This window comes from Neolamprologus multifasciatus, chromosome 8 (assembly GCF_963576455.1).
Source record: "Neolamprologus multifasciatus chromosome 8, fNeoMul1.2, whole genome shotgun sequence".
In the NCBI taxonomy this organism is placed as follows: Eukaryota; Metazoa; Chordata; class Actinopteri; order Cichliformes; family Cichlidae; genus Neolamprologus; species Neolamprologus multifasciatus.
In genome coordinates, this window is record NC_140446.1 from 2,397,428 (window position 1) to 2,411,642 (window position 14,215).

General features: G+C 43.9%; 1 protein-coding gene across 1 annotated transcript in view; it reads left to right on the top strand.

Annotated features, from left to right (window-relative positions):
• Positions 1-12,554: 12,554 nt before the first annotated feature.
• htra1b (HtrA serine peptidase 1b) overlaps positions 12,555-14,215 on the top strand; it is a 33,470-nt gene continuing 31,809 nt past the window's right edge. The window contains exon 1 of the mRNA XM_085170517.1: positions 12,555-13,163. Within this exon, the coding sequence (XP_085026643.1) occupies positions 12,704-13,163 (460 nt within the window). The 5' untranslated portion in view covers positions 12,555-12,703. The remainder of the gene's footprint in view (positions 13,164-14,215) is intronic.

Below are 14,215 nucleotides of genomic sequence, written 5' to 3' on the forward strand. Positions count from 1 at the left end.
GACTGCACACGAATTATTACACAGACAACATTTCTGGCACTTTTGCCAAAGTTGAGAAGGAAATTTAACAAAACAAACAGGAAGCAGGAAGTGGAGAGACCATCCAATGAAGACAGAAGGAACAAAATAAAACAAAGAAACCCTGAAAAAGTGATGCAGGAGGTCAGTTTTTCTGAAATGTCATTGCAGCGACAGAAAATGGTCCTGAGTAGTTTGGACAGCCCCGATGTGCTGGAAGCATGTCTGAGAACATCGGGGTGTACTCCTACTGTGTGGGGCTCAGTCAGTGGCAGTGATTGCTTCATCCTCTAGAATCTACCTGCATACTCTCAGCACATGACTTGACCAGAGAGGAGGAACCCAGCACTCACTGCACCAGCGTGGGATCTGATTTCATCCTGACACCTGATGGTAGTCAGGGTGCCGTTGCCTGTAGAGGTCTGTACGTCATCGAGCTGAACGATGTTACAGCGTAATCTTCTCCACGGCTTCTCCAGACCCTTTCATGTCTCACATGTGCTCGGGGTGAACCGGCTCTCGTCTGTGAAAAGCGCAGGGCAACAGCTGATGTTCTACCGGCCTCACGGTGCCGGGCAGTGAGCACGGAGACCACTAGAGGGTGTCGAGCCCTCAGGCCATGAATTTTCTTTCTGATGGTTTGGTCAGAGATGTATACACAACAGTGGCCTGCTGGAGGTCATTTTGTAGCTCTGGCACAAAGGAGCAGATGATCCTGATGATGGGTTAATGGCCTCCTGTGGCCCTGTGCAGCTCTCCTGAAGTCACTGACTTTAAGACTGTGCTGAGAGACACAGCGAACCTTCTGGCTGTTGGACTACCTGTGCAACCGACCAGATCAATATCCCAGGAGTTTCACTGACGTGATTCTATAATCCAATTTGTTGCTTTCATTTTTTGCGCAGTATATAATGCGAAAACTAAACTTCAAAGTAAAACAGGAAGTTACTGTAGGACAACAGGGCAAAGTTTAGTCCTGCTGGAGCCCCTGAGGTTTACACCAACGTGCAGGCTGATTTCACAAGACCTTAAAAAGTAAAAGCTGCTTTTGATTTTAGACTTTAGCTTCTGAATTTTATCATGAATTCAATATTTTATGACATCTCTGCACCTATTGGAGACATATGAGAACCAGTCATTTAAAGAAGTATTCAAACAGGAAGTTTCATTTTCTGCAGGACTACAAAAAAATAAAACACCTGCCTAATGTTTGTGCGGGACCTGCATGCGCCTGTGCATGGAGGTGAAACCACAGGGATGTGCTGTGCTGGCTGAGACTGGAGAATGACAGCAGATCCTGAGGGTTCAAAGTTTGCACTTCTGCTCCTCGAGTGACTGATCTTTTGTATCAGAGAAAGATCAGAGAAATAGCCGTGCATGTGCAAGTGTGTCCACTAGGTGTCACCGAGCTGTATGTTGTAAACCTCCTCACACACATGTAGGTGCCTCCCTTTAGGCACTTTGTCCTGACTTACAGTTGGAAGAAGCCTCCATTCTTCATGCAGTGGTCTCATCGGGTGGAGGCTCTCCAAACGAACTCTTGTGAGGTGCTCGCTGGTCATTAGGTCATCATTTCCTGAGCATCAGTCCCTTAGCACCGTGAAGAGCTACATAAGATGTGTGATTAATCTGAGCGGACGCTCGATGCAGGGAGCACGTCCCCCATTGGCTCGCTCAGACTTCTGACTGCAGTAATGAATCTAAGTTGGACTGCTCTCTGAGGGGTGGGGGGCCTGACTGCATAACTGTGGGGAAGGATAAAGCAGCTCCATACAAATCTGTATCACATAAAAACTCATTGCCTAATAGTGTTGACCTTGTTTCACCTCAGCTATGAGCCATCAGGGAGTGTCTGTGTTCCCGTGCATGCTGAGGATGTTCAAGTTCTAGCAGACTTTAATCTGTTTGTAGTCTGGCGAGTATCTCGGTTTCTTTTTATGTCACGTTTCATGGCCATAAACCTGCCGCTGCCACGTGGGACAGTCACCAGTGTAATAGACAGTGACCGTTCAGAGTGTATGCTGCTCCACACTCAGCTTTAAAAGCACACCACCACCCAAGTAGTTGTAGTGTGACCCCCTGGGCTCAGACATGAAGCGTAAATGCCAAAATTGTGAGCGACCATCTTTGAACAGAGGCGGTGGTTTACGACACCAACTCTCTGCCATCTATAATCCAGTTTTGAGATCCCTTCCCAGACGCCTTAAGGCCCACTCACACCCTGGGCCATCTGACCTCAGGAATTCGCTTGATAAGGTGGGGCCAGGTTTCACAATGAACTGACACGAAACTCTGGCTGATTGGGACCCACACCCAGTTCCACACCTTGGCTCAGGCGATTAGAGGATCATCAGGGGGTCCTTTTGTCCCCCTGTGGGGGGAAACTCCCACCAGGGTTATATCTGGGACTCTCCACCATTTGACCTTAGAACTGAAGAAGCCTCTCGGATGAGAGGTGAAACGTCTTCAAGTAACTTAAAGAAGTCCAGACGCTTTTCTTTGCAAGCTCTTTTGACCAAAATGCCAAAATTGCAGTTCCTCTATTGCCCACTGGGGGCTCCAAAAATGACTCAGTCTCCATCGGTCCCCATAGACTCTCATGTTAAAATGTACAAGTTTAGAGCAGAAATAAACATGTTTAGCTCCTGCTATAAGTAATGGTTTTGATTTCTATGGATAATTTACTTTCATGATATCTGTGGAGAGGCATGACTTTATTCATAACGCATTCCTTTGGATGCTAGTAAGACCTCAAGTTCCATCCAAAAAGCTTCTGCCTCAGTTTGGGTGTTGCTGTCTCAGAGGAGGGGCGTGTAACACAGCCCAAAGACAGAGCTTACAGTTTTTTCTGAATGCTTAAACCCTAACTGTGATTCTTATAGCACATTTTCTAAAACTATTAATACTTATAGCAAAACCACTCACTGAGTTTGCAAAACTAAAAGCACAAACACTGCTTTGCACTCAGTTTGCCATTTTGTAACACACACTTTGAAAACCTGTAGCTACAATCCACTGCACAGCACTCTTTTTGCAGAACTGTAAACACAACTCACTGCTTTACACTCAATTTCCAAATGATCAACACACTCCTAGCAAAACTATACACGTTTATGGCTATTATTTACACTATTTTGCCAACTGTCTGGCACACTGTCACATGTAAAAACTTTTTTAGATAATTAGTTCACTTTGCAATCAGCCCAAGCTCTATAATACAGGTAAGCTCTGTGTGTGGAGTACAATGGAGGGAGCAGGAAGAGTGAGAAGTAGAGGAGGCCGAGGAAGAGGACGTGGAGGTGAAGAAGTAGGATGAAGAGGACGACAAGGACAAGGAGGAACAAGAGGAGGACGAGGAGGGGGGAGAGGAGGACGAGGAGGGGGGAAGAGGACGAGGAGGGGGCAGAGGAAGGGTAAGAAGAGTAAGAAATAGAATTGCTGATGACATCAGAGCTACAATAGTGGACCATGTAATCAACCGTGGAATGACCCTGAGGGAAGCTGGTCGACGGGTTCAGCCTAACTCGAGCCGCTACACTGTAGCAAGAATCATAAGGACATTTTGAAATGAGAATCGGTTAGTACAGTCACTTTGCACTAAGATTTGTAGCACTGCCATATGCTAATGAGAAACACAACAATACCATAGATGTAAAAATACTGAAATTGTTACTTTACAGAATTGCTAGATGACCAGATGCTGGGGGCAGAGGACGCATGTTCACTGCAGACCAAGAAACCCATATAGTCAATATGGCGATTGCAAATAATCCTATACTTGGAAATAAACACTTGTGTTTGTTTTGATGTGTGTAAATAAACACCAGTACTTGAAGTTTGGATCCCTCCATGTTTACAGACCTATGACAAAAGTATGAGCTCAAACTGACATGGCCTAGCTTGTGCACAGAGAAAGCAAAAGCCAGATGTGTTTTGTATTCATACCATCAGTGTGCAGTTGGCGCATTGTGTGCTTAGTAGATGATGGCTTGTGTGTACTGTTTGATACGAAAACACCATTTTTACGAAGGTGTGAAGAGTTAATCTAGCTGTGTTCGCTTTTGCAAGAGAACTACAATGTTTTGATAATTGGGTGACAGGTTTTCTTATTTGTGTGTAGAGTTTTGCAAAAATAGCCAATAGTTACAAAAAATGTGCTTAAGCAATCAGAAAAAACTGTAATACATACAACCAAGTATAAAATGAATGAAAAAAATAAACTTCAAGACTGAAAATAATAAAATCGGTTTAACATTATTTTAAAATAAAGACCAATAAGGGAAACGTCTTCACATTATTTAGATGTGGGAGTGAAAATAATAATAATATTAATAATCTCAGCAGCCCCTCTGCATACATCAGATGCTGCACATAAATGGAAACGTACAGCAGTTTAAACGTACATTCATGAGGATAAAGGGAAACTCGTTTAGTCTGATATGTAAAGGTGCCAGGAGTTAATGGAGCTGCTGGTGTCTAAACACTGTCCTCACCTCATTATGGAGCAGCTGCTCTTCTCCAGCTGTTACAGGCAGCTCACATCGAGTTTATCTAAACTTCCCTAAACCTCCGTTATTCGTTTCTGGGGATAAATCAGACACCTGGTGAGTCTCTGAGGTCTTTTAAAGCATCTAATCTAATGTTATTATTAGTTAGCAAGACACAAAACAATAAAAATAGATTCACTGCTTTGGAAAAACTGCGTGTTTCACTCAGTAAATACAGATGGAAGTAAATCAGATGAAGTGCAGGGTTTGATTGGAGGTCTGTCAACAAATCCCCAAAAGGGACTTTTTATTTCCCCATTTATCTGCCAACGACTCCTGACATGAGCTCTAAAACTGAATACAGTGTCGTCTTCTGTATTATTTTTGTGCTTCTTTCTCCAGTGACTCATCGATCCATTTAAACCCAAAGCTGTTCAAAGGTTGATGTGGCTGAAGTTCACTTCAGGTCAGCCCCTCAGCTCAGTCCAAGCCTCCGCTACAGATGCTTCGCTCGTGTGGACCGTCTGTTTCTCCTTATCAAAGAAAGACCTGAAATCTCCTCCAGATGAAGTTGTTAGTTTGTCAATGAAAATAAGAGGATGTGATGCAACACGATGTGGAGATCCGGCCTGACCTTTGATTCAAGTGTGTGTGTGGTAGATCTCTCAGCTCAGCATCAACAGAATACAGCGTCCTACTGCCGCCATCTTTGATGCTCACCAGTTAACGCTTATTTCTTGCTTGTGGTTCAGCAGACGTTTTCTTAGTTGGGCGCTGTTACTGCCTGGAGTGCTTTCCCAGTAAAACCACAGCAGTTCTTGGTGCATAAATGCTCCACCTCTGGTTTTAGTACTTGCATCTATGTTAAAGAACACCACATGCTGTACATGCCACTTTGATCGTGAGTGCTCCAGATGAGTGGAGCTCTTCTTTCTGTCAGTGTAAAGATGTTTAACTGCTGAGATATTTTATTATAAGATTAAAAAAAAGGGAGAGACCCGATTGGAGTCTTTGCCAGCCCAATTCTGGCCCTCAGACCTTATGTTTGACACCCCCAGCTTAAAGAGAAATTAAAGAGATAAATTATTTTTCTTTTAAGGCAACAAAGGACGTTCGTCTGTCCTCCCATGTTCTTCTAATCTCACCTTAAGCTCAGTCTTCTGGTCAGGCCGACCTGATCAGAGCTCGTCTCACAGTCTTAATCTGACACACGAGGAAACTTTCTTCTCCTTGTTGCACAACCTGCCGTCCTCCCCACGCTGGATTACATTCAGTCTACGCTGATGTTTTATTAGAGCTGGACTGCAGCCACCTCTCATCTGTTTAATGAAGACAAACTTAACAAAACAAATGGGAGTGAAGGATGGGCTGGCCCTGGATTTATACTTCAGTGGTCCCCTGCTAATAGGATTTAGGGCAAAGGACCTCGTGTTCCTTTACTGAAAGAGAGAGCGAGACAGAAACCAACCAGTGCTGCCAGCTGATGATTTAAGAAAAAACGGTGACACCGCCAAGAGGCGAAAGCCGCTGCTTCACTTTAAGACCCGTGAATCCACGTATCTCCACCTCAGAGATGATTTAGTATGTAAACAGAGGCGGTGATGAGGGAGTGAGCAGCTGGCGTGCAGGTGGGTGTGGAGGTAAGGTGATGCAGATGGCGAGAACAGCGCAGCAACTACAGCCTCTGAAATGACCGCACAGTCATAAGCTCTCCAAATAATGACCACACTGTTGTTTTGTTCCGACTCCACGGAACGACCACGCGGCTCCAGAATTCCAAATCCAGTGGTTGTGACGGTGGCTGCTGTCAGCACATATATATACAAAATGACCAGAGGATATTTAATAACCGATCCATGCCGATTTATTCAAACTGAAATCCTGACGAGCATCATTTCTGGCTGTTTTTGTCAAACTCTTGTCCTGATTTGACCGGCATGGTGAGGAAACCGCAGCTTCTTCTCTGGTTTTCTTGATTTCAGAGTTGTGACTTGCAGTCAGTGTGAGTAAGTGAGTAAACCTCAAAGACGATGCAGCCGGGAAGCAAAATGCTGCAGAGCGGCTCCAATGTGAAGACTTCAATCGGACTGTTTGAGCAGATGGGAGGAAGAGGAGGAGGTCTGCGTCATCGTACGGACAAACACACGTATACAAACACAAACACACATATACACAGCGCACTCTGTGCAGGCGCGACAGCTGCACGTTAACCTGTGCCAGCTCTGACTTTGTTGTTCTCTCTGTCTTTTTCTCGCTCTCTCTCTGAAACGCTGACATGCATAAATCAAATGGTTATTGCTGACTGACTCAACTTGATTTTTCACACGCACACGTGCACGCTCTGTGTTTCTGGGAAAAGCAAGAGTGTTTGAATTCCCTCCAACGGTCTTCACATCATAAACACGAATGATGAGCTGTCCAAGTGAAGCTGGAGCCGGGAAGAGGCAGGAAGGCCGAGGACAACTCCACCGGGCCTGGAGCTTCTTGTACATTTGTTATGTTTTATCTGTTTAATGTTAATTCTGACTCATTGCACACATGAGTCACGCTTCAAAATCATGCCTCTAAAGTCAGTCATGAACTTCCAATCCCAACCACAGGCATTTGTTAGAAAAGCTGGAATATGGTGAACGTTTGAAAACATCTTGTTCTGTTTCATATTCACTTAAAAGCTGCAGAGAAGTTAAATACTGCAAAAAAAAGTTATTTAAAAGCATGGGGTATTTGCCATGTTTGATCCTGAGCAGAGAGGAAGCTCCAAAGTGGACATAATTTCATTAAACAGTGGAAAGGTTCTGATGAATTCAGCCAAACTACTAAATGTTCTTTACAGCTACAGCACAGGATCGTGTAACAGCAAATTACAGATCCAGCAGTTGGTGTGCGAGCAGAAGAATCACATTATGTTCGCTTACTCTGTGCATCCAAGATTTAAAAACACGTAAACTCTTGGCAGGACCGACAGATGGTAAATTATTCCTCATGCTGCTGAGGATCCATGAACTCTTTGAAAAGTCAAAGAGCATCAAGATGACAAGTTTTTCACTCACAATGATTCCACATCCACAACTGAAGATGTAACTCTAGTGGTCAGTAACACCTCCTCGTAGTTCTCTGGTAACTCTTGAGTGACCACTGAGTGAATTGTTTTGGGGATCAAAGCCAACCAAGTCACCAGTAGCAGCCCTTAACTGTCCCATGGGAGCCCTTCAGTGATCACAGAAACCCATTAAATGACTCTCCTCCTTCAGTTAGGAGCAGAGATGGGCATCCGATTACTTTTTTCAAGTAACGAGTAAAGTAACGGATTACTATTGCAAAAACGGTAATTAGATTACTGTTACTTTCCTGTAGGAACGCTGCGTTACTGCGTTACTAAAAGCGTGATTTTTTTGCGAGAATGTCTCATGACGGTGACGTAAGCGAGTGCGACGTTCGTGACAACAGCTGTGTGCAGATCAACAATGGATCATATATCGAGTGCAGAGAGAGTATGAGCGTGCAGCGTTTAAAGCGTGGAAGTACTGACCTTACTTTGAGTTTGATTCCATAAAAAGTGACAAAAACATTAGTGTCCGTTGTGCGTGGGAAGAAAACTTCTTTTTACAGCGAAAAAACCCCTAAACTTCCAAGCAAGCACCGAGTAGCTACGACGTAATGGGAAACTCACAGAGAAACTCGCGGATTCTTCCACTGACCGCTGCACACCTGCACCAGGGTAAACCTCCGCCTACCCCACTCCTGCTTTACAGGTGAAAATAGAGCAACAGGACCGCTAGTCTTTGACTTTATTTATTTTCTGCTGTGTTTTACTTGCATCTATTTGAAAGACTGAGTGTAAACACACAAAATATTTTATTTTATGTGCTGGAATGTGCAGAAAATAGGTTTAAATGTTAAACTAATTTCTTCCAGTCAGAGAATGTTGCAGATAATTAAATTTTTGTTTGATACATAAAGTTAAAAGATTAAAACGAATAAAACAAGTGTTAAAAAGAGACTTTTCCATTTGATTACATTTTGTATGATGGATTATGCAGAAAAAGTAGAATTGGGCTGAAAGATCTATCACTTTATCACCTATTCAGGTTGTAAATCATGTTTTTAAAAAGTAACTAAGTAATTAATTACTTTTGAAAATAAGTAATCAGTAAAGTAACGGGATTACTTTTTGGGGGAGGTAATCAGTAATTAGTTACTGATTACTTTTTTCAAGTAACTTGACCAACACTGGTTAGGAGCGGACCTGCGTTAAAGTCCAGTGAGTGCTCTAAGGACCATCTGAATCACGTAGATGACGGCTTTCAATCATTCGGTGAGCACTGGATAAGACCAGGCACATTCAGGCCTGACAAAATGTGTCAGAAGTTCTTTGATTGATAGAAATATCAGGTTTATATTCACACCTGAGCAAATGGGAGCAATCAAAGTCTATCACCGAGCCTGGAAACTGTAGCAGAAAATCATGCAGGCCCTTCAGGCACCAAGCCCTCCATGAAACTCATTCAAGAACACGTGAAACTTAAGTTTCACCTTCAAAACCCACATGAACCCTAAGCTCCTTAAGCAATGACCAGCCCCCCACTACAGCATCACTGTAACATTTTTGAGGATAACTTTAACGTCTCCATCTCCTTCAGTGACCACTGCAGTCTCCCAGTGGTCCAGATTCCCCCTCCAACACCCTTAAACTTCCTTTAAAGAACATTAAAGCCTCTCGAGGTCTTGAAATACTTAAAAACACGTACACCCACATCTTCGTCTTGTTAAGTCGCTGAGCCCTGACTTCATCCGCAGACCCTCTCAAGTGCGTCTCTATGGCGATGAGGGTGGCAACAGGAACACACAAACACAGAGACAGAAAGATGGATGAAAATCCCCTCTGCATCATGTTTTTCTGGAGGTGAGGGGCTGCAGCAGGAGCAGCTGAGGGCTGACGTCTCGAGTCATTTGACAGGGTGTTTATGAAGTCACACCGAAAGCCTAAACGCCTCTCTACTGGCCTCCAGAGGCGGAACCGCTCATTACAACATCACCACACAGACCTTGCATTCAAACCCTTTGAGTTTTTAAGAACTCACCCATTATGACGTCCTTAGAGTCACGGTTACAGGTTCATTTGATGTGAATTTGTGAAAAGGGATCTGTGCTCCTCTATATAAAACAAATCATCCTTCTTATATTAAAAAAGTGTTTAATTAGTTTAATTTAAAAACAAAACGGTGACAAAAATATGGAAAAGCATAACAAAAAAAGATGTAGGTAGTGTTTGCTAGTTTTTCTCTACTTTAGCACAGGAAAGATGGAGGAATGACTTTGTTGATGGACTCTGGTGGGTGGAGACAAACGCCATCACACGGCAGGAAGAAGACACTGGAATCAACCCAAACTTCAGCCAAGCGAACATCACTTTACACGGGTGGATTTCCCATCATGCTGAGAGGAGAGAAAGCTGCTTGTTATCCTGTTTAACCAGATAAAATCAAACCAATCACGAGCTTTGATTATAAACCCAGCTGAACACCTGACGATGCTCTCCACCATCATCATCTTCATCATCATCAAGCTTCATCTCTCCAGAGAACTGTGAAGTTTATATGTGGAGAACAACACCGTCCCGAGATGCTTCATGCCAGCTTGTCCTTGTACTATAACACGTGTCAAGATCCAAACTGTGTTTCTCACACATTTTGAATATTTCATGGGGACAGTTTATAGTCTGGAAACAGAAAATTAGTTAAAATTTTTGTTCAGACACAAAAGTAGTTTGTGTCTGAACTGTTTGCCCACTAAAATGCAGAAACTATTTAACACATTAAAACCTGGACTTCAGCAAGTTTCAGCTGCATGTTCAGTTAACACACACACACACACACACATATTCACTCTTGTGGTCAAATAAGTACATAACTCACTGCAGAGTACACACACATACACACACTGTGTGAAGTCTGGTGTAGAAACATTAAAATCACTCACTTTATCACAATTGTGGGCAAAAATAAAAGCTCTCACTTTCACCCGCTCGCTCAGATTTATGTGTCACCACCTTCATTCCAACACACACACTCAGTGCACACACACACACACACACACCCATCAGGGATCGGACTCTGGGTGGGTTTCCTTGGCTTCCTCCTGCATCGATAAGTCTGCAGCTGCTGGAGAGGTCTGACTCGGCAGTGCGTCGAGTCTGATGAAACTCCTAAATGTGCTTCGTAAACATGAACTGAAACACCAGCCTGCGTTTCAGCACCTCCAGCGCTGTCGCCTGCAGAGAACCCAAAGATCTGTTTGTCTCGCAGAGTATCAAACACTGGCATGCATCAATCGGATTATGTCACGTCTGATGTCAGAGAAATGCTTTTCATTGAGCGTTCAGAGGTTCGGGACAATTGATTGTTTCCGTAACGAAGCTTCAACCCAGCTGTGACGTATCAGCTGTCCTCTGCACAGATGTTACTGCTGCAGTTTCTGAGAAGACCGGAGCAGAGAGGAAGCTAACAAATCAGAGACCGGGCTCGTAGAGAGCTGAGAAATGTGTTTTTTGATGAAGCTTATGTGATACGAGAACTCAGAGAGCAAACATCTGTAACTGTATCTGTTCGTTTCTGCTGGTTTCACAGTGTAATTTATAAGATTTATAGCTGCTTGAAGAGAGATTACAGGAAACATACGAACAGCCTCTGAGTTTAACCAAAGTCCTTCCACACCAAAGTCTTGCCACTTAGCAGATACCTTGAAATCCTGCCAGGAGCTTAACTGGGCAGCTAATTTTACATTCACTTAAATTTCAGCAGTTACAGGACATAAAGAGGTGTTTATAGACTCAGCAGCAAAATCTGAAACTCTGCTTACAAAAAAGTGCTGAATTTGCTCTAAACTAAGTTTTAAGAAAGCTCATTTGTTCCCTTGCAAGGATCATTTCTACCACAATCTCTGCAAATCCACAGATTTCAGTTTTCTTGATTCTCTCTCTCATGATGGATCTGTTCTTAAAAAGAGCCGCAAAACAACAGTTTTCTTGCACACGTCTGCAAAACAAATGCTGCTGGTACATTTGGACAATTCGAGCAGGCAAACATTTCCGTCACAGTGCTGATCTGTCTCTGTTTTCCTGGAAAAATCAATCGGTGTCGCATTAACTGACTGCAGGTCAATGATAAAGGGCTCCCAGCAGCAGCGCCTAATGCAGTATAAAATTAGAAAACAAAAACGCACACAGAGGAATGAGAAGAGGAATTATAAAGCATCCGTACACTTTGTTTTAGCACAGGAGTTTATAACAACTATCTGTATTCTTTTGCCCATAAAAACAGTTGTCATCCACATTTATATTAGTACTACTTCATACATGTATTTTTCTTTTAAAAACAAACAAATTATTAAAAAAATGAAATTTTCTGGAGATTTTTGAATAAACTTTTAGATTTATTAAGAACTTCTAAGTTGAACTAAAAAAACGAACCTTTCACTTCACTTTATTTATAAACTCCAGTTCACAACAGTTGTGTAATATTGTGTAAAACACTTGATTATCAGACAGAAGAGCCCAACATTTGCGTGATCCCCTTCCAACAGCTCTTGGCGATGGTGGAGAGGAAGAACTCCCTTCTAAAGGGAAAAGACTTCCAGCAGGACCCGGGCTCAGGCAGGGGCAGCCTTCGGGACAATGATTTGAATGTAAAGAGAGAAGATTTGACAGCAAAATTTATTTAAAGCACCAAAGGTCAGCAGGCCGAGTATGTGATGTAATCTGTTTTTATAATGTTTAAAATACTTTATAAACCTTTTATGAACCCTTAAATCAGTGGCAGCATGTTTCATAGGCTGGTCACATCATAGCTGCACAGCTCTGAAATCAGATCTGTGGAGTTAAATGTGCAGCAAGTTCGGGACAGTTTTGAACAAAATTCAATGTAATTTTTTCTAAATATGTGTGTGCACAGCTTCAGTCACATACACCTCCACCTCCTCCTCCCTAACAGACGTCACTCAGGCCCACCAATAGCCTCCTGTGTTTATCCTGCAGCTTTTATAAACCGTCACGGGGAGCGAAGCGCCACACTGCGTACGCCAGTCCTCCGGTGAAGGTTCCCTGAGCTCCACGCTGCCCCAGAGCACACCTTAAGACTCTTACTGCACAACTCCGTGTAAAAGTTAACTGCAGGTCTGAGTTTCTGTCGGACTGTCCCATCATGAGTCTCCGGTTTGTCCTGTGCGTAATGGCCCTGTTCGCCTCCTCTAGCCTGGTGGCCGAGGCGCTGAGAGCCAAACGCCTCGCCATCGGCTGCCCGGAGAAGTGCGACAAGTCTCAGTGCGCTCCCATCCCCGCGGACTGCCTGGCCGGCGACGTGCTGGACCGCTGCGACTGCTGCCCGGTGTGCGCGTCCGGCGAGGGCGAAAAGTGCGGCGGCACCGGAGACCGCGATTGCGCCGAGGGGATGGAGTGCGTGGTGACTGACGGCGTGGAGGTGTCGGCCACTGTCCGGCGGAGGGGCAGCGCCGGCGTGTGCGTGTGCAAAAGCTCCGAACCCGTGTGCGGCAGCGACGGCGTCTCGTACCGGAACATCTGCGAGCTGAAGCGCGTCAGCAACCGGGCCATGAAGCTGCAGCAGCCGCCGGTGATCTTCATCCAGAGGGGAACCTGCGGGAAAGGTACGTGTGAGTGCGTGTGCGCGTGCACGAGAGAGATTATAGCTTAAGAAGAAAGAAAAGGTGAAGCAGGACTGTGGATGTTTAAGTGCGCGCACACAGAGCCTGAAATAGGCAGCAGTGTGTGTGCGTGCGTGCGTGCGTGTAATCATATCTTTGTGGGGACCAAAAATTGGAAGTTTACTGTACTTGTGAGGACCAAAATCCTGGTCCCCACAAGTTTCAAGGCGGTTTTGAGACTCAAAATGTGGTTTTAGTGTCAGGGTTATAACTGGGTCATGGTGAGGGTTAAGCAGTCATTATTAATGGTGAGGGTTAGGGTAAGGGGCTAGGGAAAGCAACATGTCAATTAGATGTCCCCACAATAAACGAATACCCGACGTGTGTGTGTGTGTGTTGGCTCTGAACTTGTATGACCTCAGCAGGAGTTTGAGACTGAACTCTCGCCCAGCAGAAAATCATCAGACAAGCATCCAGAATGAACCCAAATCGCGTGAAGAATGTATCCTTAGATCTCAGCCAGACTGGAGTTAACCCTGAATCTGCGTCTCCTCCCAGCAGCAGATTAAACCATAACCTCAAACATATAGTGTCTGATTAATCTGGTGGCCTGTGGTCTAGTAAACATCAGGTTTGGTCTCCAGATACCTCGTTGTAGTTTTTCACATAGAAAGTAGAAGTAAAGCAGCAGAAGACTGTCACGTTTAAAAGCTGCAGTCACACAAACGGTACCATTAAATGATCTCCCGATAAATAATTTGACTTGTGACGTCACCTGTCTGAGTCAGAGCTGCAAGTGAAACTTTTGAAAAACATCAAAGCCAAAGTTGGAGGTTCTTCAACTGCGTTTCTTCCGATGACCACCAGATGGCGCTCCCAATGAACTCTGTTTGTATTGAAGAAAATGAGAAAACTATTTTTAAAGAAAAATTCTACCTTAAATTATATATATAATTATATTAAATTATATAAATTATACCTTCCAGGTGTCCACACACACACACACACACATGCTTAACTACATTTCGCTGTTTATACAGCTTAGAGATAACAAG